At 34.0% G+C, this 27,121-nt stretch overlaps 2 protein-coding genes across 2 annotated transcripts; both read right to left on the bottom strand.

Annotated features, from left to right (window-relative positions):
- On the bottom strand, positions 1-2,338 carry LOC126976149 (28S ribosomal protein S24, mitochondrial). The gene is made up of 4 exons (XM_050824353.1): positions 2,189-2,338; positions 1,927-2,113; positions 1,586-1,686; positions 1-253 (listed from the first exon to the last, which is right to left on the bottom strand). The coding sequence occupies exons 1-4, from the start codon at positions 2,201-2,203 to the stop codon at positions 65-67; spliced, it is 492 nt and encodes a 163-aa protein (XP_050680310.1). The 5' UTR covers positions 2,204-2,338; the 3' UTR covers positions 1-64.
- A 4,080-nt stretch (positions 2,339-6,418) lies between these two features.
- LOC126976145 (transmembrane protease serine 9-like) lies at positions 6,419-24,773 on the bottom strand. The gene is made up of 6 exons (XM_050824349.1): positions 24,598-24,773; positions 21,657-21,816; positions 9,840-10,030; positions 9,392-9,483; positions 8,994-9,156; positions 6,419-8,762 (listed from the first exon to the last, which is right to left on the bottom strand). The coding sequence occupies exons 1-6, from the start codon at positions 24,656-24,658 to the stop codon at positions 8,635-8,637; spliced, it is 795 nt and encodes a 264-aa protein (XP_050680306.1). The 5' UTR covers positions 24,659-24,773; the 3' UTR covers positions 6,419-8,634.
- Positions 24,774-27,121: the final 2,348 nt, after the last annotated feature.

The following is a 27,121-nucleotide window of genomic DNA, read 5'->3' as shown; positions in this document are numbered from 1 at the left end:
TTTCAATAAAACTATTGCTTGGGCTAATTTTATTATAATTCTATGCTATTTACACCATAATCAATTATATATATTTAAAAACAACATCTTTATAGCTATCAACAGTTTGAATCTCTAATGTAACAGGGCACTGTAACCAATTTGCTAACAACTCTTCAGAATAACCAAGTAGGAAATACATTTTTATTGGTGACACAGCTCTTCTCATGATTGCTGCAACTCTTATGTGATTGAACTGCCGTTTTATTATTACCTGGAACCAAGAAATTAATGTACTTATGTTTTTTTTTTCATTAAATAAGGGGAAAGTATACATAGTATTACTGTAGCAGTACCTATATAACTATATATCAGTAGAAAAATTGCAACAATAATTGCATGTTAATTTGACATCTATTTCAATGTGCTAATTGTGGGTTATAGCAATAAATAGTAAAATAGGTTGTTAAGTGAAAGTGATAAAAGTTGCACACAAATGTAACATTTGATATAATGCTATTATAGGACTAATAAGATATAGGGATAGTTACAATGTTCTGTAGTATAAAATATCTTTATTTAAAAAAATAGTTAATGAGATGTAATTTAAATTTAAGTTTTAAGATAAGGATTCTTTGTTAATACAAATGATTTAAGTTTTCTTTAGTGTTAATTCCGCCGTCTCGTGCCAGATTTTGGCGAGACAACACATCCTGAGGATGCCTCGTGTAGAGGCGAAACACATGTTGAATTGTTTTAAAAACAAATATTGGCGGAATTAACACTAAAGAAAACTTAAATCATTTGTATAATTATAGATTTCCGCAAAGTAACACCTTATTCAATCAATATTCTTTGTTTATGCAATTGTGAATTGGTCCTTGTTTTTACTGTTGTGTTACCATCAGAAGTATGACATGACTTTTATATCTGTAACCTACCAATCACCTGCATATTTTCTAGGTCTCATCATTGTTAGTGAGTCATCTCCATAATTTCGACATTTTTTTTGGGTTTGGGTTCATGCTTGCTTGTCAACCAGGCATAATCAGATGGTAAATGAATTTGTTTCTTTAAAAGGCATTTATTTTCTCAAAATTTATGATCTTTCTTTCAATTGTAGCATGGAGTGAATCAGTGTCCATCTGTGTTTGGCCTTTCATTAAATATTTCTGTTAAATTGTTACCTTTTTATGAACACTGAGAGCATTTCAAAGAATAATTTTGTTTGTTGTTTGTATTTTGATATGTACATCCATCACTCCAAATAATTACAACAGGTGCATGACTTTCCCACAGCGTCAGATAAATAACCAATTTAAGCAGCTTGCTTATTAATTAAAAGTATTTGCAGTCAAAATTTTTGCAAAAATACAATTTTCAAACAACAAGTGATGATAGGAGCAAGACATTCAAATCATTGTAAGTTAGTTAACACCCTATCCATTGGTCATGTTTTTAGAAAAACAAAAAATTCTGAGCAGCACCAAAATAATTGACCTCATTTTAGGCTCAATAGCCACTAATTCTCTTGATAAACTGTATTTTTTTTCAAATACTCAAAGAGCATTAGTATATAATATATAGACCATATTAATATACTTACTTCACTACATACAAGACCATGCCATGTTCCATTTATAAACCTTCTGATAAACTCGTCTTCTAATGCTGTTTCTGATCTCCGTAATCCATCCTTTAGATTAGCTAAAATAGTAGAAAACTTATATAATCTTAATCGGGTGAGGTTTGTGTTTTATATATCTTTAAAAAAAATAAGACTTGATGGTAGGATGAAGGTCATTATCCACTTCATGAATAGTTATTAATACTGACTAATTTTTATAACTTTATAGTTCATAATATTAATTGTTAAATTAACATTTGATTTTTAAATTTATTCAAGTGAATGGTTTGATATCCAACATGTTGGTGAACGATACTCACAGGTGTTCCAGGAATTCCAAGTCTTTCTATGAGCAATATAATGTGGAGGATTTGCCATTTCGTATGTGAGTGGTTTATCTCTTTTCTTTGTAATTCTGTACTTTCCTGAGACTACACGACATAGTGCCGTTGATGTGTGAAACTGAGAAGACAGTATTGTAGACCATTTTGCTATTGCAGCGACATTCTATAATAAACAAGAAATAGTTACCTACACCACTAGTTTACGCTAAATCCATGAGGAATTTAATCTATAATTTACCTGGGTTAAATTCATTGCTCGAGTGGTTGTTTTCTTAAGACTATTGTTATTTATTATAATGTATTTATTATTATTATTTATAACTTATTTCAATAAATATTGATGTGATAACCTCACAACTGTTAACTAAATTTGTCAACAGTGTCAAGTGTCAAATTTGAAATATTTTGTACTTTTTTTTTTCTTTGGGAGCATTATGACATTTGACACAGTATGCGCATTCAGCCAATTTCGTACTTCCTTGAAGTTTCGACTGTCAAAATTATTATATTTTATCTATTTAAAACTAAACATTCTAACTCTTTTGTTAGGTACCTATTGTTCAGCTCAGAAAAGGAAATCACAGCTACCGATCATTACTGTTAGGCATTGAAAAGTAAAAAAATAATTGCGTTTTCTTCTACAAATTAATAATCTTATCTTAAAATTATTTTTAGGGTTCTCAAGTAAAATTAAATGATAAATATTAGACTACCCAAAATTATAATCAAATTATTAGGACATTATGATGTAGTTAAAATTATTGTTATTTTTGGAGCCAGTGTCAGCCAAGTTAGGTTTGTAACTACATACGTAGTTATAGGTGAGATGTGCTTGAGTCGCACTTGTGCGCCGTGACGAGACGGGAACGGGAAATTTATTCACTTACGTGAATAAATTTTAACTGCACCTTGAATAAGCCGTTTGTTTATATTTTTTGTTATTATTTGTGTTGCATCAAAGTGGACTGAAGAAATTCTTGCATGTTTATTTGGTTCCCATAAATCTGTTCGTCCTGTTGCATTTTTCCATTGTTTTTTTTTATTTAATCTAATTTAAACCTGAAATAGATTACTTTGTTTATTATTTTACTGCACATTGTCCAACATCCTTATATCATGTTCCTTGTTGTAATATCAATCACAGGAAAACGTACAAAAGTAGTTCTAATTTCTTTACTCCATATAAATATAAGTACTTTTGAAAATTATTAATACTAATAATAAATACCTGCTGTATGTTATTTTAATAAAATTTAATAAAATAAGATTTAAAATAAATCATTACCCTATAACTTGGGTAAAACTATATCTTTATTATGGCAACATTTTAATTGTCACTGTTTTATGTTATGTTTTTTTTTATTACGACAAATTTACTGAAAAAAAGGTGGAAAAATTAATACTTTTGGAATGAATATTTCATAAAAAAAGTCATCCTTGTATGAAAATTGGGCTATTCTTGCGTCTTAACCAAATGATCGGTAAACATTAAAAAAAATCTCAAGATTAAGTAAAAACAATATCAGTGAGATATAAACAGGGAATTTGTAGTAATCTGATTTTTTTCAACTTCAATTTACAACAAACTTGTTGTTAATTTTATTGCTGGACTCAACGTTAAACTAAGCAAGAAAACACTCATCACACTAATCACCGACCATAAAAATAAGTAAATCCAGAAAAACACTGGGTTTTCCGATTTTTCCAGATGTGAAATTCTACTTTATTATTTTAATACTTTTCTTTTCCAACGGTCTTGCGATCAGTGATAAGTTGATTGATGACAATGTAATTATGTCAAAACATACAGATATAGACAAAAACTGTCATCATGACTATTAAACCAGTGTTTCTACTTACGATTTTGGTTTTACCTTAGTTTCAACGGTGGCGATGGGTAACTTTAGAATCGTGTTAATAATTATTAGTGATATGAGTCAATTGTTTAATGGAAATTATAATATAATAATAATTTTAAATGAATAGCTTTTAAGCCACGTATGATTTATTAACGATCTAGATGGTATGTTTTATATTTTCTTCAAAATTAGCTAAGCATTAAAATATCCTGTTAAAATGTTCCACGAAGCATACATTGCTTTTCAATAAACAGCTACGAAAATAAGTTGAAGAAACACGAAGTGCAGATCTAATTGGTATACCAAAGCTACCATTTATAAAGATATCGATACCTATCCATATTATACGTTTCTATGAATACTGATATTATTTTTTATCATTGTGCAGTTTTTTTAATATTCGGCAAACGGTACATAGTCATATGATTTTATCAATTAATGTTTAACCAGTGGTGTGGAAAAAGTTAGGTTTGATTCGGTTTTAATTTGATTTATTTCCTGTAATATGTAGTTATCCTTACTTTTCCCTTTTTAAAGGGATTTCATAATATACTGGTATCATTCGGTGAGTGTTTTACTGACAATGACGTTTCCGGTCTAATATGGCAGTTCCGCTTGTTTCGAAAAGATAAATTACTTTCTATTCATATAACTTTTAAACCCCTATTCGCATCTGACTAAAATAAATACATGCGAAATTATAATTTAAAAGAATATTTTGTATGCATATCTGGTTCAGACGCATGGTAGTGAGCAATATAGCCCATTTTCCGGCATTCTCCTTTATTTGATACGCGCTTGATACAAATTATATCGAAAACGTTAGGTGAAAAGCAATACTTAAGTGTGGAAGCTAACTTCTGGATTTTACATTCATAACGGCTTTTGCAACCAGACACACAACACCCAACCATAGCCTTAACTTAAATGAGTTACGCTTTAGAGATGCAAGATCAATAGCTTTGTCTCGTTCTATCTCAGCCTTAGTTGTATATTTCTTGTCCTTTCCTTAATCGTAATGAAATTACTGACGCTACTTCTGAAGCGTTAGTATTCCAAGCAAATTGCGTAGCAAGATATTGTAAACTGTGTCAACAATTCTATGTCAATCACGGTGAAATAAATATATGTTTATATTATTCAGGATATGATCAAATGATTCAGTGATGTGGAAACATGAGGTCGTAGAATTTCCTCGAAAAAATAAAATCACAAAGTTGACTCTAAATCTATACAATATATAAATAAAATTGGAGTGTCTGCTTGTAATATGGAAATAACTGTTTTTTACTACTTGTAAATGAATGTATATACACCAAAATAACATTTTTACAATTTTTGTCTGTCTGTCTGTTCCGGCTAATTTCTGAAATAGCTGGACCGATTTTGACGGGTTGACTTTTATTGGCAAGTAGCTGATGTAATAAGGAGTAACTTAAGCTACGTTTATTTTAGAAAAATAAAAATATTTTTATATTAATAATAATATAAATCCAGTGTGTGTCCAGTGAACTCCTAAACTAAAGAACAGATTTTAATGAGGATTAGGTACTTCATGGAGTGCAGTTTAGTCCAACTTGAGAGATAGGATATTTTTTGATTCGATTTGGGACCCATAATTATTTTTATTCCCAATATCTGTTATGTATATACATATTTTCCAGGAGAGAATTTTTTGACGCACGGTTTGATAGTTCTACGATGAAACAATTTCATTACATAACAACAGGGAGCATATTATACGAAATATTTTTTTAAGATCATAAAATATTTTTGACAAATTCATAAAAAAAACTTAGCTAGTATATTATTATTTCTAATATAAATATACTTACTGAATATTCGCTGATTACTCTTATAAAGCTTTGGACTCTACGCCCTGAAGCCACGCACCCTTTGCACGCCCGGGTGAAGAGGATCTTAAGAGTATTAACAGTGCTCCATTTTCAAGAAATGCTGTCTAATGTTGTTCATGAAATTCTGTATCATAAAATATCCAACGTAGGATGAAGGTTGTGGTCCACGATAATAATAATACGTTCAGCTATATCATCTAAGCCTCTAAGCCCCAAGGTATCGAGTTCTCATATTTTGTTTTGCAATTAACTCTCACTAGTGGGAGGCTCCTTTGTGTGCAGCCGGCTAGATTATGGGTACAACAACAGCGCCTATTTCTGCCGTGAAGCAGTGATGTGTAATTATTACTGTGTATCGGTCTGAAGGGCGCCGTAGCTAGTGAAATTACTGGGCAAAGGAGACTTAACTGTATCTTAGGTCTCAAGGTGACGAGCGCAATTGTAGTGCCGCTCAGAATTTTTGGGTTTTTCAAGAACCTTGAGCGGCACTGCATTGTAATGGGTGGGGCGTATCAATTACCATGAGCTGAACGTCCTGCTCCTCTCATCCGTTATTTTCTTATAAGTTATTAAAATTTAAATTTTTAATTTAAAAGTTTATTAAATTTCTTGTCTAGGAGACAAAATTATTAAAAAAAGTTTGTCTCCTAGACAAGAACTTGATTTTCCATATTGCATTTCAACAATGCGAAAAATATAAAATGAAAAAGACAGGAAAGTTTGTAAACTAATGTATAATATTATATTCCGTATATTAATATTAAAACAAAATATAGTAGTTACACCAATTAATGCATTATACTTTATTTTAACAATAGTGAATAGAATCATAGAATAGGTACTAACAAAGGTGATATTGTGGAACTATTTACAATATAATAATAATTTAAAAATTCTCTAACTACAACTATCTAACAATTATTCTAAGTCACAGCCATGGCTTTACATTCTAATGGATAAATATTCATTCTTATACCTAATATTGAAAATCAATTTTTTGGAGGGTAACCCCAAGCCTTTGCTATTTGACAGAATACTTATAATATATGGATAGGCTTTCTTAAAAAAAAATGTTAACGAATTAATAATTACGACGCGAAGGTTGTATCTCTATGTAGCCAGATAAATATTTTGTTTTTTAAGGTTTTCTTTCCGCTTTGGAGTAGTCGCATTATATCTAAAGGTCCGTTTTGTACAAGTTTTGATTCAGCACTCAATATTTTTTTAAATGTTGACATCTTTTGAAAAACGGAACAAACTTAGATTAAACAAATACATTAGTATCATTATAAAACTTAGGATAAATAATTAATATATTGTCCTTATACATTTTTGGAAGATTTTTACGTATGATGAGACAGATTAGTTATAACTAATGTAAATAATCTAATAGTATTAATACTGATATTGTTACTATATCTATACATATAAATAAAATTGGAGTGTCTGTTTGTAATATTGAAATAACAGTTTTTTACTACATGTATATGAATATGTATGTACACACAAAATAACACTTTTTAATATTTTTGTCTGTATGTCTGTCTGTTTGTTCCGGCTAATCTCGGCTGGACCAATTTATGACGGGACTTTTATTGGCAGGTAGCTGATGTAATAAGGAGTAACTTAAGCTACGTTTATTTAAAAAAAATCTTTTATTTTAATGTAAGTTTGTAAAGTAATGTTGCAATGTCCAAGAAACGGTTTTACTCTTAAAATAATTTATATGGCAAAACAACCTTTGCCGGGTCAGCTATTTATAATAAACCAAATATTAATCCGCTAATGGAAACATCACTTTGGTTAACATTAACATAGCATCTTACGAATTATGTTTCCTATAAAATAAACGGTAACTGTAGGCTTTTAATTTGCTTAAGCTACAGGTAAGTATGTAGATACATAAGTTGAAGGCTTAGCACTATATAATTTTAGCATCAACCATCAATTGCGCGCTAGCCTGAGTTAGGTTGCAAGTTAGAACTGTATTAGTATGCAAACAACCGTGTTATATAAGTAATACATAATAGATAACCAGCTTATACTTAATAGAATTACGAAGTATAATAATTCAATTTAAACGCCTTGTTAAATCACAAGCGTTGTGGATTTAATAACATGAAAAACATGAGTAGATACATATTTATATTACCGAGTTAATATTTGTAAGAGAATAAGTAAGTCTAGCACTAATGCTGTAAATTATGTACTACCCTCATTTGACTTTTAATTGAACTAGTTATTCCGTAAACTTCCTATCGGCAAGATATAGCCTCATGGTCTGTAATAACAGGTTGGGGTTCACTTTGTAGTAGTTCTTCGTCTCATTCAGCGCAATCAAAGCAAATCAATTGATTACTACAATTTTTTATTATAACTCTACGTTTTTAAAATCAGTCCAATTACGCTTTAAATAGAGCTATGTTACCTACATGTTAAAGACGATAACTTACTTTTTACATTATATTTAAATATCAAATAAATTGGTTGAACATAGTTCGAAGAGCGACTCATAGACTCTTTTTTTTATTTATAAATTAAATAAACCTCTAAGCATGCGTCACGCAAACTTATTTAAAAAGTATAATACATTATTAACATGCACTGTGTGAACATTAAATATAAAAAAAAAAACAATGTAATAACGATATAAGTAGGTACCTACTAATGTAGGCGACGCCGAAAAAATCTTAACAATTTATTTTACAACTTTTTGACTAAACCTATTTGAATGCGGTTTTCCATGGTATTTTGCGGCAGGTAGGTAATCGCCTATAATATTGATTTTATTTCATTCCAATCGGCTTACAAAAAACGTTAAGTGAATTATATTAATACGATTGTCCAAAATAATAGCCACTTCTGATCGGATTTGGTCCGACCGAACCATCGCACAAAATTTTTTATTATTACCGTCCGGACTGTACCGAATCCGACCATATGCTGAGGCTATATATAAGAGTAGTACGTTACAATGGTGGCTGGCAAGTACAGGCATGACGTAACGCGACTTTGAGCCACGGCATAAATCTATCAACTCGAGCGTAGACTCCGGGGTATCCTTGTCTGGCACATCCGCGTCCCCAAGAAACGATGCCTAGTTAAAACAAATAAAAATAATTTAGTGACAATAATTAAACAGTCTTTTGTCTCTTAGGCTGAGATCTATGAGGCATACTTAGAATTTGCTCAGACTTTATTAATGTAAGTGATTTATTAACTATAACAGGTCAATCTGGTTTCTGAAACAGCACCCATTCACAAGTTGACGCATGGACTAGCCATAGTTCCCTTCGCACATATTTGAGAATAATAAGGTAATACGAACCAACAAGCGTGAAGTACGGCTGAGCCATCAACAAGGGTCCACCGGAATCACCAGTGCAGGAGTCCCTCTCCGGCGCATTCGCGCAGATCATCCTCGGAGTAACCTTCCGTCGTCCATAGCCAGCATTGGTGCATTCTTCTTGAGACCAGATTTGTACTTCAGCCTACAGACATTTAAAGATCCATTACCCACGAATAATGATCGGACATTCTGATGAAGCAGACCTATACAACATCTACTTTCAGAGGGCAATTTACATTCCTACATAATATTAAATCAGCCCCATCTCCGGTAGATGGCTTTTAAAGAGCTGATAAATAAGGGCTTCAGAAGCGAAGAATATTCAATATAGGTATGATGCCAACTTTTATTTGATTAAATATTTTTCTCTAACTAACCTTCATAGGAATATTAGACGGAGGACCTTTTTCTATAGTGCTGCCCCATCCAGACACGATAGCATCACCGCCATCTAGCAGGTCTTCATCATCTGGAATCATCATGATATTTTATTAATGTATATTAGCTAATTGAATGAAATGTAGTATAAAATGTGCCCTGCCTATTGCTAGGGCACATAATTCGACGGACAGATGGCCATTTGGGCAGCAAAATCCTCGATTGGCCATCACGTATCGGAAGACGCAGTGTTGGTAGGCCCCCCACAAGATGGAACGATGATTTAGTGAAGATCGCTGATATAGGTGATGAGTGTAGCGCAGGACTAATCGTCGTGGAGATCCTTGGGTGAGGCCTCTGTCCAGTAGTGGACGTCTTCCGGCTGATATGATAGTATTAAATAAATATGTAGATATATTTATGTCTCACGTATATAAACCTACGTACCTGGCAAACATGCGGGTCTGAAGAGCTTATCAGGCAGCGGTTCAGCCAACCGCAAAACAGCGATGTCGTTGTCGTACGTGTACCGGTTGAAGTCAGGGTGCTGCAACACCTGGGCCACCTGGTATCCATCTGAGACCGTATTGTTTACGTCGTACGCACCCACTAGTACTGTTAACCGAGACGCTTCAACCCTGTAAAGAAAGTTTTAGGCTATTAGAGTTTGCGGGTGATTGAAATGTACTATTGATTAATTATTATGGTTTGGAGGATAAATGATCCTGCGGTTCACCTGATGGTAAGGTACATTACGGCCGCCCAGGCTCTCTAAAGTTAGAGGAATTACTGGATGATTACCGGCCCTTGAATTTCCACTCCTTTTGAAGGTATTAATGTTATGTCGACCTGGAAACATGGCGGAAAGTTAATTTCACACTGCCGTTGTAATTCCGCAGAGGCATTGAATAACCATTCGCAAATGTAAGCACCATTTGCATATTGCACGTTTCGGCTAGTGTTTGTAAATCCTTCTACATCGCGATAGGTGATGCACGCCTACAATGTACGATTTTTAATAGTTGTTAAAATTGCATCATGTTATTGATAGGCCTCGGATATTAGAGATGTCCAAGGGAACCTCCCTTGTACACCTCCACTTCCTTTCCATCAATTAAGCTACTTCCCAGAATGCCCCCTCTAATCCTCTAATATAAACGAAAATTTACCAATCGATAAATAAGACGTGTTCTTCGGAGTGAAAACTCGGAAAAATGTATGTCCTCTAAGACAACATCTAGCTAGATCACATGTCACCCCCAAAAACCTACCTCTATTAAATTTTATCCAAACGGTTAAGGCCGCTCCAAGATACGCAATAATAAGTTCAAGTATTGCTTGTTAAAATATGTAACATAAATCACTCTTTACCTTACAAATTTTATTAGAACCAACCCGCTCTCACCTACTATGTAGATATGAACCACCATAAAAAATAATGGTAAGCATTATAAATCTTCTTTGAATTTTTTTAAATTATGATATTATTCGATTTGTACGAATATTGTTAAAAACGTATAATCTAGTTGTTATTATAAAATACGTACACGCGAACCACCCTAGACAAACGCCCTAAAATACGAAGTTCAGAAACCAAGAATATGTAAAATGTTTACAAATAGACATTTTGCTTACGAATGGTTTGTTCGGACGTATAACGTTTCCCGCGTTTATTTGCAAGGCAGCTTGCCATTAGGAAAACTTCAGAATTATCATTGTATTGACAGTGTTGTCAACGATATTGTAAACATTTTGCATTTTCTTTGTTTATCATCAGTTATAACTTTATACAACGTTTATTTGTAAGGTCGTTTTACTTTTGCGATTCTGACTTAGACTAATAGGCGCCCGGTTTTAGAAATAAGTTTGCATAAAAACTCAATGTCAGGAACATGGTTTGGTATTGAAAGGGTACTTCTACTTATTACAATTTGAAAACTGATCATTACTAATTTTACGAATTCTAAAGAAAACATTTTAAAATATTCCGTACGCGTCGGTCTTCGTATAAGTCGTGTGACAAATGGCATGACGAAATGATGCGTGTGCATCGACCTAGACACCGTTTGGTGGACAACCTTGGTGAAGATAAAAGATCCATTATGCATCTAGTTGTATTGAGTTTGTTATTTATTATAGTTGTAAGTTTAATAAACGAAAAAATTATTTATTCCAATTTACTATACTTATACATATATGAAAAAATATAATGTCGGTTTGTATATCATCAAACAACTCTCTCTTTAGACAAAGTTCAGGGATGTTGTGGACTTTAGAGAGCTAAGTTACATGGAGTAACTTAATGAATTGGGATTCACAGAAAAATATTAGGAAAGTAATATTTAGAACAAAATATGATTCACTGATAAGATTGACGCGTAAAATATCATCATCATCAGCCGGAAGACGTCCACTGCTGGACAGAGGCGTCCCCCAAAGATCTCCACGACGATCGGTCTTGCGCTGCCCTTATTCAACGTATTCCGGCAATCTTGACCAGATCACTCATAAGGGTAAAATATTCTATGCAAAGTCATAGGCGTTCGAACGTATGGTACCAACGTATTCGCAAATAATTAAATTTTATGAACTTATACAGCAGATCACCGCTCTGCGACAAGTTTCCATTGAAAGACTTGAATATTATATAGGGACTCTGAAAGCGAATTCCCAGGTCATGTGGAACGTAAAGCCAAACTGGCTTCGAAGTAAATATTTACGCTACGAGGCAATACTTCAAGGCGGCCCACATTAGATAGTATAAGACCAGATCCAGCCACATATTTCTATATGTGGCTGGATCTGGTCTTATACTCGCCCTAGTATCAGCTCAGGGATCCAGTACTTATTGAACGCCACGATCTCTTCGGGTTGTGTAGGGCAAACTGAATTCTAAGGAGCTTTTCACCTGAAGCCTGCCCCAAATTCCACCATCATATCTCTCACCACAAACTGTGATATTATTACTGTTATTCGGTCCGAAGTTCGAGTCTCCTGACTGTTGTTGCGTAGTATTTGCGACCTCCGCGGCTCGCAGCCTATGTCGCTGTAAAATATGCCAGCATAGAGGAGGTTTTTATCGGCAAGGGGCCCGAGCCCGACATAATATGGGCTATTCAGGTTCTAAATACGAAAATGTATTTAACTCATCTCCAAAAAAAAAATTAATAAGTTTAACACTAGGAACAAACATATATTAGATACAAATTGTTTGAGGTTAAATTTTCCTGTTATAAAATTTCCACGTGTTCATAGCGCAACAACAAACATAAATTAAATTGTGTAATGAAATACTAATAGTGTCAATAAAGATGTCCACGATGCGTCCCCGGTTGCACAAGATGGCGGGAACGGACAAAACAGTCGCGGGTCGTACTCGTGGCGAGCTCGTTGCATCATTTATTACTTCATCTTGTAACAATTAGCATACTCTATTACTGTTTTATTCTATCGAATTAGCAATAATTTCGAACCAGTGAAAAAAAATCGGGATTACATATTGTATTCACAGATTGTTTTCCTTTCTATTAAGTGTATGTATCTATAATATAATATAGGATGTTTACTGAAAAAGACAATATTTTGTGAGACAAGTCTTACACACACGGTCCACCGATTATGTTCGTATACTCCTTCTGGGATACGGTTCTTAGACTAAAAATCACATGTACTTTTAGATGTTCAACTTATGTTTGTAGCAGCCAATATGTAACAAGTAAAACTTTAAGGACAAACTAGTATAGGTCCACCTGATGGTATGTGATCACGAATGCCCAAACTGTATATAAATATATTCTTTTTAAAGCATAAATTTTTCCTGCCCTATCCAGGCTTATATTAAGGTATCTAAGGGATTTTGCGGGCGCTTTCTTTATTAAATCGTTATTTTATGCTGTTCTGCTTTCCCAATGTATCTATGGGAGGACGGCTTGGTGATTTAAGTTTGGTATTTGAATGAATGTCACACTCTTAAAGGTATTTCTATAGGTAATAATAATATAATATTGGCACACTTTTAGACAAAATATCTTGACCAAAACTAGGCATAGCCTGTAATATGGGTACAAGACAATGATATATTTTATACAATATACTTACTTAAACATACATATTATAAACATTATTATAAACACCCATGATTCGGAAACAAACATCCAGATTCATCATATAAATGTTTTAGCAGACCCATATATTATACGTACTTGGAAATTAAATTTATATTTTGGAATTTAGATTCTGGATCGATTTATGGATTATAATTTTCTATTATTTATTATTCTTATATTGAAACCGTCCGTAAATCATTAAAACAACATTGTAAAGCTTTGACATGAATTACTTATTAAGATTGACACGAATTATTATTAGCAGGCAAAATGTTTGACCTAATTAAATGATTGAGCCATTAAGATGAATACCATATCATTATTTATGAGCATAAATTTGTCGAATTCTAATCTATCAATGTTTAATAACCTGATAGACCAGTTAAGTCTGACTCAGAAGTAAAACTTTCTTCGTGCGATGCTTCAACGAAAAGATTATCGACAGCTTTTTTTTTCTCAAAAGAATATATTATAAGAACCCTTCTTAGACTTTAAGAAAGGTCGCCAAATTGTACTTCTATAAAAATTATCAAGTATAAGTTTTATATTATATCAAGTTAACGTCTCGATAACACATCAAACTAATAATTTAAATGAATGATACATACAAGATGTCGATAATATAATGTAACTTTATGCAAACAAAAATTACATTATTTTAATAAAATCTAGACATAAACTTATAAAGGAGGCTATTCAATCGGATTATCCCCTGACTGTGAATTTTGATTTATACGGTCTATAACAGCGCCGGTGATTCCGTAACTTACATGTTACTACTATACGTACATATTTGGAGTAAGAGTACGGTCTGTGTTATGGAATTAATTTTTAATTAACGATGACCTCGAAACGGCTTCAAGGCATATTGATTTACCCACAGTTTGATTAAAGTTTATAAAATTGGTTCTGGAGACCACAAAATTTTATATGTTCTGGTATAGTGCATCTTTTTCTAATTGCTTTTAAACTTTTCTACCTTGTAGTACCAAGAGATTTTGCTACGTGTATTCTTTTGGGGCAGTACTATTCCTACGACTTATTTTTTATCGGATTGTGGGAAAAGAATTGTGTGTCTTCTACCGCATTTATCACGGGGAGTGTTCCGAAGAGCTGTTTAACCTGATTCCTGCCGCCGAATTCCACGTTCGCACGACACGCGACAAGTTAGGATATCATCCCCACCATCTGGATGTGTGGCGGTCCTCCACAGTGCGGTTTTCAAGGAGCTTTCTTCCACGTACTACAACGCTCTGGAATGAGCTTTCTTGTGCGGTGTTTCCGGGACGATACGACATGGGTACCAGATGACCCGTACGCACGTTTGTCCTCCTATTCCATAAAAAAAAAATAACTATCGTGTTTTAGAAAAAATATACATGTTCAAAACATTACTCCGTTTAGTTTCAGAGTAACGCCACGCTTAGATCCGATCTCTCATCTTTGTATAGGTATTTTCGCAGAGTAAGTATTCCAAAAATTAAAAACTGCAGGCCACAAAGTCCAACCAGATATTTTTACAGCTTAAAAAATAATGGTACCAATAAAATAAGATGATATGTGATATTCCGTTGGTGAAAAGGGTGTAAAAAAAATAAGCGAATAAAATTACGTGCAATTAAACAAAATGAAACGTTATCCAAACGAAATATAAAATTGAATTTTTCTCGGTTACACGGTTAAGTCGAGCAGAAGTGGGTTAGCCATTATTGGTGAATTTAATGATTGCTTTAATGCCCATAGCAACATGAAATAATCTTGTTTCCAGAATCTTTTTACTGGTTGTTTCTCGGGACAAAACATAAGAGGCGGAAGTAAAGTTTTTCCACATGTGGGTGTGTTATTAAATCTTTGGTTGCACCATTTATATGTGGAGGCTTTTGGTGATTATAAAGGCTATTTTTAAAATAGGAAACAAATTAGTAAAATGTTGATTCCAGCTCATTTCATTTGTGTAAAATGGTGTGAATGTGTGGTGGTGTGGTGTGGTATGTAAAAATGAGTGAATCTTACGAAGAAAATCCACACAACTTAAAATTTTACTACACGAACGAAAAGATGCAACGCAAGCTGTGAAAACAACTTGTGACGTTTGTGGGCCTAATGCTGTGTCAAGTGTAAGAGCTGCGCAAAGTTGGTAAAAGCTAAATCGATCCGGAAAGTTCATCATTATTTTAATAAGTATAGATATATCATCTGCAAGGAATACAATTTCATGGTTTTCATGATAGGAGAGGCCATTTATATATATAAGAAAGAGAAAGGGAACCAGAATGAACCCTGGGGCACGCCCAGGGTGAATGAATGAATAAAAAATGATTTCACACTCTTGACATTAACAATCTGTATCCTTCCACTCAAATATGATTTAAAAGATCCAGAGCTTTACATCTCACACCGTATGGTATAGCTTCCCAACTAGATTTTCATGGTAGAAACAGTGAGATGCTGAGTCGCAGAATATTCAGAGACATAAGTATGTTAAAGTTAACGATCGCACTCCAGCATCGCTATCGATGGAACGGCCACTTTTTCAAATATTTTACTAAGAGTTGGTAGTACTGAGATGTGCGATAGTTGGTGGGCCTGAAGCACTACCAGATTTAAGGAGTAGTATAAGTTTACTAAATTTCATCTGGTCCGGAAAAATACAAGTGGTGATACAGCTATTGAATATTGCCGCAAGATGAGGAGCGCTTTCATCAATTATTGAATTAATCGTATTAATAGACAAACCCCACAAATCAGCTGTTTTCTTTCTACTCCAATAATAAAAAAAATAACTTCAACTTAACATTCAATGGAGCAGTGAGGGACACCATTTTTAACCAAGGTTTTGTTATTGATAACGGAATAGATGCAAATAAAGACTTACCCCTTATTCATAATAGTCTGCTAACTTAAAGCATTGCTAATTCTCACTCTGTCTTCTTCTATTGACCTAAGTCAGAAGAGAAAAAACACTCCTTAGCAGCTGTTTTAAGTTAGCGGACCAATGTGAATAAGGGGGTTAAATGCTGCCACTAACTACGTCCAATTTCGTTTTTCTTCTGTAGTCATTTATATTTAACTCAAACTCCTGGCATGAATTTACAGATTTTCCTATTTCTTGTTTGTTTGATGAGTCGACGACGGCTGTGTTTTTAATTAAGCTTTCATCGTATCAGTACAATGATCTGCTATCTATCGAGGCTATGCTAATCTAAATAATATAGGAGACATAAAAAACGTTAGGCTACGTGCAGTATACGATTCCGTATATTTTAACTATCATACTAACAAAACAACTTAACTATTATAAATCGATTTTTTATAAAAATTTAGATATTACAGTAGCCTTAAATGCTGTATCTCCGTTATTGTACAACGCAACATTGTATTACAGTATGTACAACGTAATTTAAAAATGTATTCTCAATTTATGATGTTAGGAACCTACTTAAAGTTGTTCGTTGATTGAATCTTTTTAAAACGGTACTATAATATATGGTTCGTGAGACTTGTGTTGCTATTTAATAACTGTCATTAATAATCTAGTAATTATGCACTTTTTAGTGGTCAATTTTCAAATTTAAAAGTGGGCCATTGCTAAAGGTCTACTCCAATGTTATAGGATCCATAGAATATTTTTCCTTTCAATAGAAAGGAAAAACATAACGTCAACTTTACACGGTAAGATTTGGTATCTACATTGTGGTGTATATTATTTAAATAAGTGAATTTAATAAGTATAAATTATGTGTGAGGTAATCTCTCTTGCCAACTAAACGTAAATAAATTTAAAATGAAACTGTAACGCACCAAAAACAATTCTATTTTGTTTTCCTATTGGAAAACAAAATAGCATTGTTTTTGGTCTTCTAATGTTTTCATTCAAATTCAATACATTCAAAACGCCTAGTCAGAAATTCGCTCTATTTTCAGCCCTTGTCACTCCACAAAATTAATAGATAAAATTGTAATAAGTTAAGAAGTAAGTACACTATTTATTTACAGTAAAAGTAATGGATTCTATTGGATAAAAAGAAGCCAAGTAATGCTTGACAATAAATATTGACAAAGCAAGTAAAAAATATTGATAAACTTTCTCTATCGACAAAAGTCGAGGTCACGCGCCCATCACTATTGTCTGTTGAAAGAAATGAGACTGTCAAAATTACTACCTACTTATTCACTTTCTAAAACAATTTACTAAATATTTTATAGCTCTATCAACTCAGATCATACGGTAAAAGAAGATATTTGTATTTACCGATTACGAAAGTATGTTACGAATGTCCTTTTCTAGGTAAAGCTTGAAATGTTTGTATTTTGGCAGAATTTTAATTCGATTTTTGATCATGGAGAGTCATATATGTTTTTCTTAGCATTAATTAATACATAATAATAAAGAACTCCTTCTCAGATTTCTTTTTCGCTAGCGTTCATGCTTTTACCTCCAACCTCAAGGGAGTCGCGAAACGTAAATAACTGGTTTCTTAGACCACATAAATTTTGAGTGATACAAACACCTAGGGATTATGACGATCAATAAGTGATTTTTAAATCCTATTCTGAATAAAATTTTCGAGGTCTTTGCAACTGTTATGAAAGTTGAACACTATATACTCTGAATTGTATTTATTTGTACCTTTTATTCTTCTTAATATACTTACTTGATTGGCTTTAGATGAGCACCCCACACAACTTGTTTGCGGTAAATAAAGATCTTACACGTATACACAGAATGCTTTTAAATGAAACAAATATATTATGTTAAAGGACTAAAACGCGTGTGAAAAGAACAAATTTTTAACCCAAAGTTTTGTTTAATATGCAACTTTGGTTGGGTGGCCCATTATTAAATTAAAAAAATTGTGCAAATAAATACTTATAGCACAGAGAAGGGATATACCCTTACGTACTTATAGCCTTCTAAATGCTTTTATCTATCAGCAAAAATGGAACGTCCTTAAGTGATCCTGAATTTTATTTGTGGGTAATTTTTTCGGTAGGCAAACTTGCATGATTCATTCGAAACATTCATATCTCTCATCATTTGTCAGCATTGATTCATTTTCCCTTTAATAGGAACGTTATTAATTCTAAAAGATTTGTTTTCGTTTACGCTTGCGTGAAAAGTATGTCAGTGTGTGTCTAAGTTCTTAGTCATCAACACCTTCCTACATTCTAACTTCCCAATAGGTATAACAGTATTTCAACTCTAACATTCAGGACACATTTCTGTGTTTTAATCATCATAATTTTTAACACTGTAATTATCAGATATTCGATTATCAGTTCTGTATAAGCTTGTTTCTATGTGCCACAATAAACTATATAATTTTTACATTAGAAAAGAACTTTTAATCATAATATCTATAAATATTTGTGCTAAGATTTTTAAGCTAACTCATTTTATTTTTCATAACTTTTAGTTCACTGCGACTATGCTGCGAATAATTGCGCAGTAACAAAGAATACAGTCTTGGAAGGGTGTTTGTGCATTTCTTTATTTGTGCAAGCAGGTGCACGTAGAAACTTCAGAGCGAACTAGAAGCACATGAGTAAACAAAACAGGTACAGAGAGAAAGCTCTATACAACAAAACGGAATGGTTGCACTACAGCGTCCACCGGCCGCTTGTTGCGTACGCCGCGGTTGTAATCTGTTGATGGTTACTCAGCGAGTTTACAATCTCAGGCTATGTCAGTTACTTTTGTTCTCTTACGGATCTCCTCATTTCTGATTCAATCTCGTAGGGAAACTCCGAGCATTGCCTTCTGAGCGACAATGAGTTTCCTCAAAAGGCCCATAGTCAGGGACCATGTTTGCGTTCCGTATGTCATCACTGGCAACACACACTGGTTAAAAACCAGCGTCTTCAGACACTGTAGTATTTTGATCGAGAAGATTTTACGGAGCTTCCCAAACGCTGCCCTTCTGACTTGGAATCGACGAGTGACCTCTTTCCCGAAATTGGACCAACTGGATTATTTGTCCAAGGTAGACGTACTTGACAACAATTTCGAGAGTACAGTTTCCAACTGTAACGGGAGTAGTAGCGACTTGGGCATTAGATATGATCTTTGTCTTGTCCATGTTTATTTTGATACCAACTCCTTGGAAAGGTATAAAGGCCATCGATCATATGGCTTGAGTCAGACATGATTACGATATCGTCTGCTAATCGAAGGTGAGTGATGTATTCGCCGTTGGTGTTGATGCCTAGTCCGTTCCAGTCCAGAAGCTTAAAGACATCTTCCAACGCACCGGTGAACAGTTTCGGCGATATGAAATCGCCTTGTCTGACTCCCCGCTGCAGTCGGATAATCTTCGAGAACTGATCCTGGAAAATAACTGACATGGTGGCATTTCCATGCATACTTGAATGCTTCGATTATATCGATAATCAATGTGGCACCTCGGAAGAGACTGAAGCACCGCCCAGATCTCGATCGAATCAAAGGCTTTCCCATAGTCCACGAACGCCTAGCATAGTGGTTGGTTATACGTCTCCGTCTTCTGTATAACCTGCCGCAGCGTATGTATGTGGTCTATGGTGCTAAAGCCTTTTCGGAATCCAGCTTGTTCGTGATTTTAATACAATTAATACTTTATAGTAAAAGATTATCTTTGGTTGGTTTTGGAATTACTGTCAAAAAGCAAGCTTATGGCGAGATTTGCATATTGACTTTTGAGTTACAATTATCTATAGTATTACAGCTAAAATTATTATTAATATACCAATCCTTTAAAAAAAATGTACACATTCTGTCACTTATCAAATAGTTCTATCATCAATAGTAACAAATATGATTATTACGCACGTCTAACAAATCAAAAAGAATATTGGAATAATTTTCGCCAGTGCAACAAAGGTTTAGGGCCACTAAAAGCACGCGACCCACAAAACTCAATGTCAACGCAGTTTTATAAACTTTATATCTGCAATTTAACTCCAATTCCGAACAGAAACATTGACCCACATTGTTTTAGTTTGGGTAAATTGTAAAAATAACACTTACTGTTATAAGTCGTAAAACGTTGGATCCCGCCACTTATAAGGCTAACTGTGTGTGATTTATGATACGTGTCATTGTACTAAAGAAGGTGAAGCATTTAATTTCCACGATAACAATTAATTTTCATTAATTTATAGCTTTATGAACCCTGAATACGTATATTTTTCTATCTTTCTTTGTCTCGAAACAGCGCTAGTACAAAAGGCCTTATAATGTTGATTTAATTTTTTTTGCAAAAAGGAGGACAAAGAAGCATACGGGTCACCTGGTGCTAAGTTTTCACCGCCGTTTACATTCTCTTGCAACATCAGAGGAATCACAGGAGTGTTGCCGACCCTTAGGCCCTACTTAGGAAGGTGTACGCGCTTTGTTTTCAAAGTATCCACTTCGTATCGTCCTGGAAACAACGTACAAGGAAGCTCGTTCTGTGCAAAGCTGTGACTTTGTTGTACATGGAAGAAAGTTCGTTGAAAACCGCGCTGTGGAGGAACGCCACACATCCAGGTGGTGGGAATGATATTCTAAGTTTGGCGAATCGTGCTTAGGTGGGATACGGTGGGAACGTGGGTAAAGCAATGAAGCGAGGTTTCTACGCAACGCCAGGAGATTGAGCCGTTCCCAAAGCACTGGATCCCTGACATTTCGAGCTGCTCTACGTTGCACGCAGTCAAATGGTTCGAGCTGATAATACAGGGGTGCGCCAGAGCAGAGATGACAGCAATACTCCGTATGTGGCCGGACCTGCGCTTTGTAGAGCGCTAGAATGTGGGCCGGATTGAAATAATAATTGCGTAGACACAGTTAAAAAAATATTAAGCGTAATGCAGAGTTAGATAATCCTGCAATACGCATTGATTCTTCTGAATTCGAGCATTCAAAAAGGACGTTATCAACTGCCGACCATTTCAATGTAAACACAAACTTACTCACTTTTTTTACTTACTTTTCCGTGAGGTTCTAGCGCTATAAGGCTTTTTAAAGAAATAGCAAAGAGTTTAGTCGAAGTCACAGGAGACCGAAGAGCTGGCAGCTACCTCGGACAAAGAATTAGTCCAGCTATTCAAAGAAGGAACGCTGCCAGTATTTTCGGAATCATGCCTAAAGGGACTACTTTTAATAAATGGTTTTTAGTTTTAGGTTCATCGTTAAACTTACTCATAAATACAATGTGTAGCTGTGATGAGGTGGTCCCGGGCGATCACTGTGGCTCCACAGATGAGTTTCCCGTCTCTCTTTAGAGCAGCCAGCCAGGGGAACTCCCCAGGAGTTAGGGCTCCTCCTCCCACAACGCGAGCACCCCGCGTGACGCCGCATGCTAGAAGAATAATTTAAATGTTGCTATTTCCGGCAAAGATAATGAATAAACGAATATTTTTGGGTAAGAAAACATTATATCAGTGCTGCTCAAAATTTTCAATAATTCTAAGCCTCCCTAATTGTTGGGGGATTACTTAGGTACGATCAGGTGAATGTCTTGCTCAACTCGACTCTTCTTATCTTATCTAATAGAAGGAAAACTGTAATAACATTTACATCAGAAAACCGTTATGACCGAATTAAATACAGTGATACAAAAAACACCATTTTCAAATTCTTTCATATGGGTTATATAACACATATACTATAAGCATATTTATACTAAAACTAAACTAAAACAAAATCTAAAATAAATCAATGAAAATTGACATATGTGGTAGCAAACAAATATTGTATTAATTTTATTACTTAAATAAATAATTTTAGAAAATTTCATAAGCATTTAGTGATGTATTTGAAGTGTCTTTATAATAAATAAATTTCAAACTGATATATTTATTTCGGCGTTAATTTCTGGCGTTATTTCCGTGAAACTATAATTACGAAAGAGTCTAAAAATATCATTAAAATAAACTGGGTTCAAAAATTAACAAAATTTAACAAGGGAAATGATTCTACGACTGAATTTTTTTGATTGATTATTGAATTGATTATTTCATTTCTTATAGTTATTATAACGTTTTGACCCACATATTGCCCTAATTTAATAAACTGAAAAAAGTTAACAACGGACTTTTAATGCATTTCTAAAACATGATAAATCGCGTGACTAGTGATTGTTTTGTATTACTCCAACTCCTTGGCCCTACTTTTTTTAAATATAATACTTAATTATGACGACTAGTGACGAAAACTCTTCACAAATAACGTTAAATTAAATGTTGAATATGAATGATTTTTCATTCATGTGGTGCCGCTGACCTGACAATTTTGTTATCGCCAATATAAGTAGTAAATAACTTATTGCGTGGGTACTCATACAGATAATACTCAAAATTATGACAATGTGAAATATGCCATCACTTTCTACACAAAATTTGGCACAAAGTAACTGTTATTGTGATATATTAATATTAAAGCTTGTTTATTTTATGTATGTTTGTTACGTTAAACGGTCATTAGATCAAAATATTGCAATAAAAATAACAAATACTTTCGTTAATAAAATTTAACAACCTTTGAATATATATAAATTCAACATTTGAATATATTTAAATCTTTTATTATTAAATGCTTATTTAACTGTATCTGTCATTTATTTGCTACAAAAAACAAAATTACAAAAAGAAGAAAATGCAAAATAGACTGCAACGTCATGAGGGTATGTGTAAATAATATTATATATGAAAATAGTTTAACGTAACTAATAATAACTACTTTATTTCCCAAACATAATATTAGTATAACAAGTTAAAATGTTTCTAAATTATATTATTAATAATTACATACAACTAAATAATAAGAAAAGCAACATAAAAACGCGTTAAAGGATTTTAATATGTATAGCAGATTTCCATTTATATCGAGGTTAACTGACATCGATATAAAGGAACATTTTTGTCGACCATGAAAAGATGCTCGCTCACAAGTGATAATCTATGCCCGGTAACAAAGATTAAATGCTAATGAACAATGTGATAGAATCTACAAATTGTACTACTAGTAAGTTGTGCAAACGGTTGCTACTATTTTCTAGCTACCAGTCTTTGAGGAATGTTCTTTGCTTGAACTTCCTCAAATCGTAAGCTCTAAATAAGTAATAGTTTTTAAAATACTTCAAAAGAAATAAGGATATTTTAATTCCTTTGAATTTAGTTTTTTTCGTAACCTGAGACCTTACTTATTTCTTAACCAATTTAGAAACTTTTGTATGACATACACCTCCAGATAAGTTTCGTAAAGCTTTCTGTAGCAAATGGCAGTGGAGTCGATTCGATTTATTAATTCTTAAAACGGAATTATATTGAGTGGTTCTTAATAATTTCCATAAAAGTATCAATTAATAAATAATTTGTAATTATATTAGCCACTTTTAAATTCAGTTAATAAGTCTTGTGAAAAAAAAAAACAGAAATACATACCAACAAACTCAAAACACAAACTTAAAATTAAAATATAAACATATTTCATAAAAACTCATATCTCACATTTTGCAACCAGCACAAACACAAAAGGACTTTCACAGATAATTCCATTCTAAGCACAAATTTCAACATCAGAATTCCAATTCCACAAGACACTTCACACTGAGAGCTCTCGAAACCACTTTACTGTTTGCTAGATATGATATAAGACGATAAAAGTGCAAAACACTCGAACTATTAGAAATTAAATTCTGTGTCAAGCAATCGTCGTCAGATATCTCTCAAAGCAAAGTCCAATGGATATTAAGTAAAGCTTTTCTTTTCAATCCAAATTTATTCGTTCTGATAACGAATTTCGCTCTCCACTTAAATTTACTTCACACATAATCTCCAACGTTATCTTGTAAATAAAATGCAATTTAATATAACAGCACAACATGCAGGTAAAATAAAACATAATATTTTAAAACAACAACTCATTATAGTATCTTTTTGCATAACTGTCGATTGACCTAATTCCGTTGTCAAAACATTTTTCGTCGAGTGATAGCGCTGGCATTCGCCTGCACTATTGCACGCGCATACTTACACATTGGCAAACAAACACAACACAATTTTCCTAATCGTGCACTATTACATGAGCAGTTAGCACGCCGCGACCGCATCGTAATCTTAAATAAGTTTGACAAACTCACTGCAGGGCTTGCAGGCGCGCACGCTTGCGAGGACAGCTAGGAGGCACAGAGTACGTAACATGTCTGCCGGAGTCACAGGCCAATCTGGAGGCAAAGGGAGACGCCGGCCCAGCTATTATAGGCCGCGGGCGGCGCCTCTGATAAGGCCTCGGGGCCAGGGTGATCGGAGCAGGCCAAGTTCACGGATACGCGACGACTGTGCGAGTGACACTGCTGATCGGCCCGTCACCCCACCCACGTGGGGATTGCCTCACCGTGCTACGATCGGTGGTAGGCTTAGACACTGACCTTCAACTCTATTGAGCAATCAATTATTTTGGCTTAATTGCATTGGGTCAACTCCGATAGTCTTCACGCGTTTTCACCAGATAAAAGTTAAGGCGCGGCGACTTGTGCGCAATATTTGCGGATTGCATTCGGTTTATTGTTGTGTTAATATTGATTGCAGATTTATTTGTGCAGTGATTACGTACATAAATGTAACACCCGTCATCTCATGCCCCAGATATAAAGGGTTGAATAACAACATCAATATAAAAACGAAACAGATTTGAGTAATGTGCTTATAACGGGCCAGAGAGGTTTTAGGACGGGTCGGACTGCGTTGTATTTATTGGTAGCGATAATGTAGCCGTAATTGCAGCTAAGTTGAGGCAAAATTTTGGAACATATATTGAATAATTTCGATGTTAAAACTGTTCTTAATGCATCCTTATGCATTACCTTATAATGTGGCGCTAATAACCAGGAAGAGATAATCAAACATTAAAATCATAAAATAAAAGAACAAACGTATCCGATATCATCATTAAAATATTAAATTATCACTTCCTTGTAAAGCTTTGGCTTGAAAATTTATTTTTGGTAACATTCTTATCGTTCAATAGATTTGTACAGTTATGACAAACATTGGGAACTTGAAAGTGTTTCGGTTTGTTGCGAGAAAGTCTTTGGTTAAAATCATCATCAGCTGTACAATAAAAATAATCATATTATCCAAAGTATTTTTCGTAAAATTGGTTACAATAAAATAAATTCCGCCTGTCCATTACGGAAAGAAATAAATATTGGTATGCTATATGTACGTTCACTGTATGCTATCAATATTGTCATTGGTTTTACACACAAGATAATTGACGTAATTTTGTTTGAATTTGAGATATACGACAATTAATGTTTATGTTGTTACGGTTACGGTTACGGTTGAACCGATTTTATCATATTGAACTAATAGTGATTCTATGAATATAAAAGTAGCGATCAAGTCCAACCAATTTTTTATTTGGTTATGTCTATACATCAAAATTGATGTTTCCACATGGACTTAAAATTTTCTGACAATATTCACGTTGTATAAACGAGGTCTTTTGGGATTTTAATTAAGATTACTAGTATCATACAATATTATGGTTGTTTCGTCAAGTAGGAATATAGAAAAAATAAATTCACTGCACAAGTTTATATTGCAAAATAGTTTGATTGAAGTATTGGGAAAAGATGACTTAAGTGTAAGTAGTCATGGTCAAATCAGGGGAAAGAGAGACACGTCTTGTGAGAGAACAGAATATATTAATTCTGTTCATCTTGTATGAAAGAGTTGATGAATAAAAAAGCCAGGGAAATGTTCAATCGAGGTTGTCTAGTAAGGGAGACAGGCGTTGTGTTATATATGTATTTAATATGGGTAAAGTATTTAGATCAATCCTTGTTGGTAGTATAACGCCAATATTAGGTAAGGTTACGTTGGGTTACTAGGCTTGTTCACGAGTGAGATGTCCTGCAAAGATCCCGGAGAACCTCACAAAAAGGGGAACTCTTCTACTCTTATCTTGAGGAGGTGTAAGTGGGATAGTTAGTGGGTATTACCCCAATAACTTCCACAAACTTGGCCAATTTCTACTTAAGTAGAAAACTATGTGGTTAAGTACCACACTCCCTGTGCCATGTGGTGCGCAGGGGTAATACGTAAATGTTTTCCCTCCTCAAAAAACTCGGCTTAAATTTCCCTTGATACTTAGTATGATAATTTTTATTACTCCCGTCAACCAAACTCCGACTTCGGTCGAGCGTAGAAGCCTTCTGGAATCCTCACAAGCTTCTCGGAGTCTCATCGGTACGCCAAGTATATTTTCCTATGTATCCAAACTATCGCATATAGAAGAACTGAGAAACCGTTGCTTCCGACGACAGGCAGGCTCTGCAATGAGAGTTAGTTGTAGGTGATAAAGCATGCAGAGGTGTGTAGGAAGCAGTTACTGGCTATGGCTAAGTTTGTGACACCCATGGTGTGCAGAAAATCTAGTTTATGTACTACAAGAGAATGTCAAATCGTTATACGTAATTTGTGCTCCCCCTAATGACAATTCTATTCAAAGCTAGATTTATTAATTAAATCCGGCGGAGAACCATACCAGTTATCATAAATGGGAACGTCTATTAATATGAATTAAAATTTTAATTTGTTACGCTTTATGGTAAAGACTTTGTGATTATCTACTACATCAATAGAACCCTACTGAGGACA

Source organism: Leptidea sinapis, chromosome 39, assembly GCF_905404315.1.
Source record: "Leptidea sinapis chromosome 39, ilLepSina1.1, whole genome shotgun sequence".
Taxonomy (NCBI): Eukaryota; Metazoa; Arthropoda; class Insecta; order Lepidoptera; family Pieridae; genus Leptidea; species Leptidea sinapis.
This window is presented reverse-complemented; position numbering and strand designations above follow the sequence as displayed.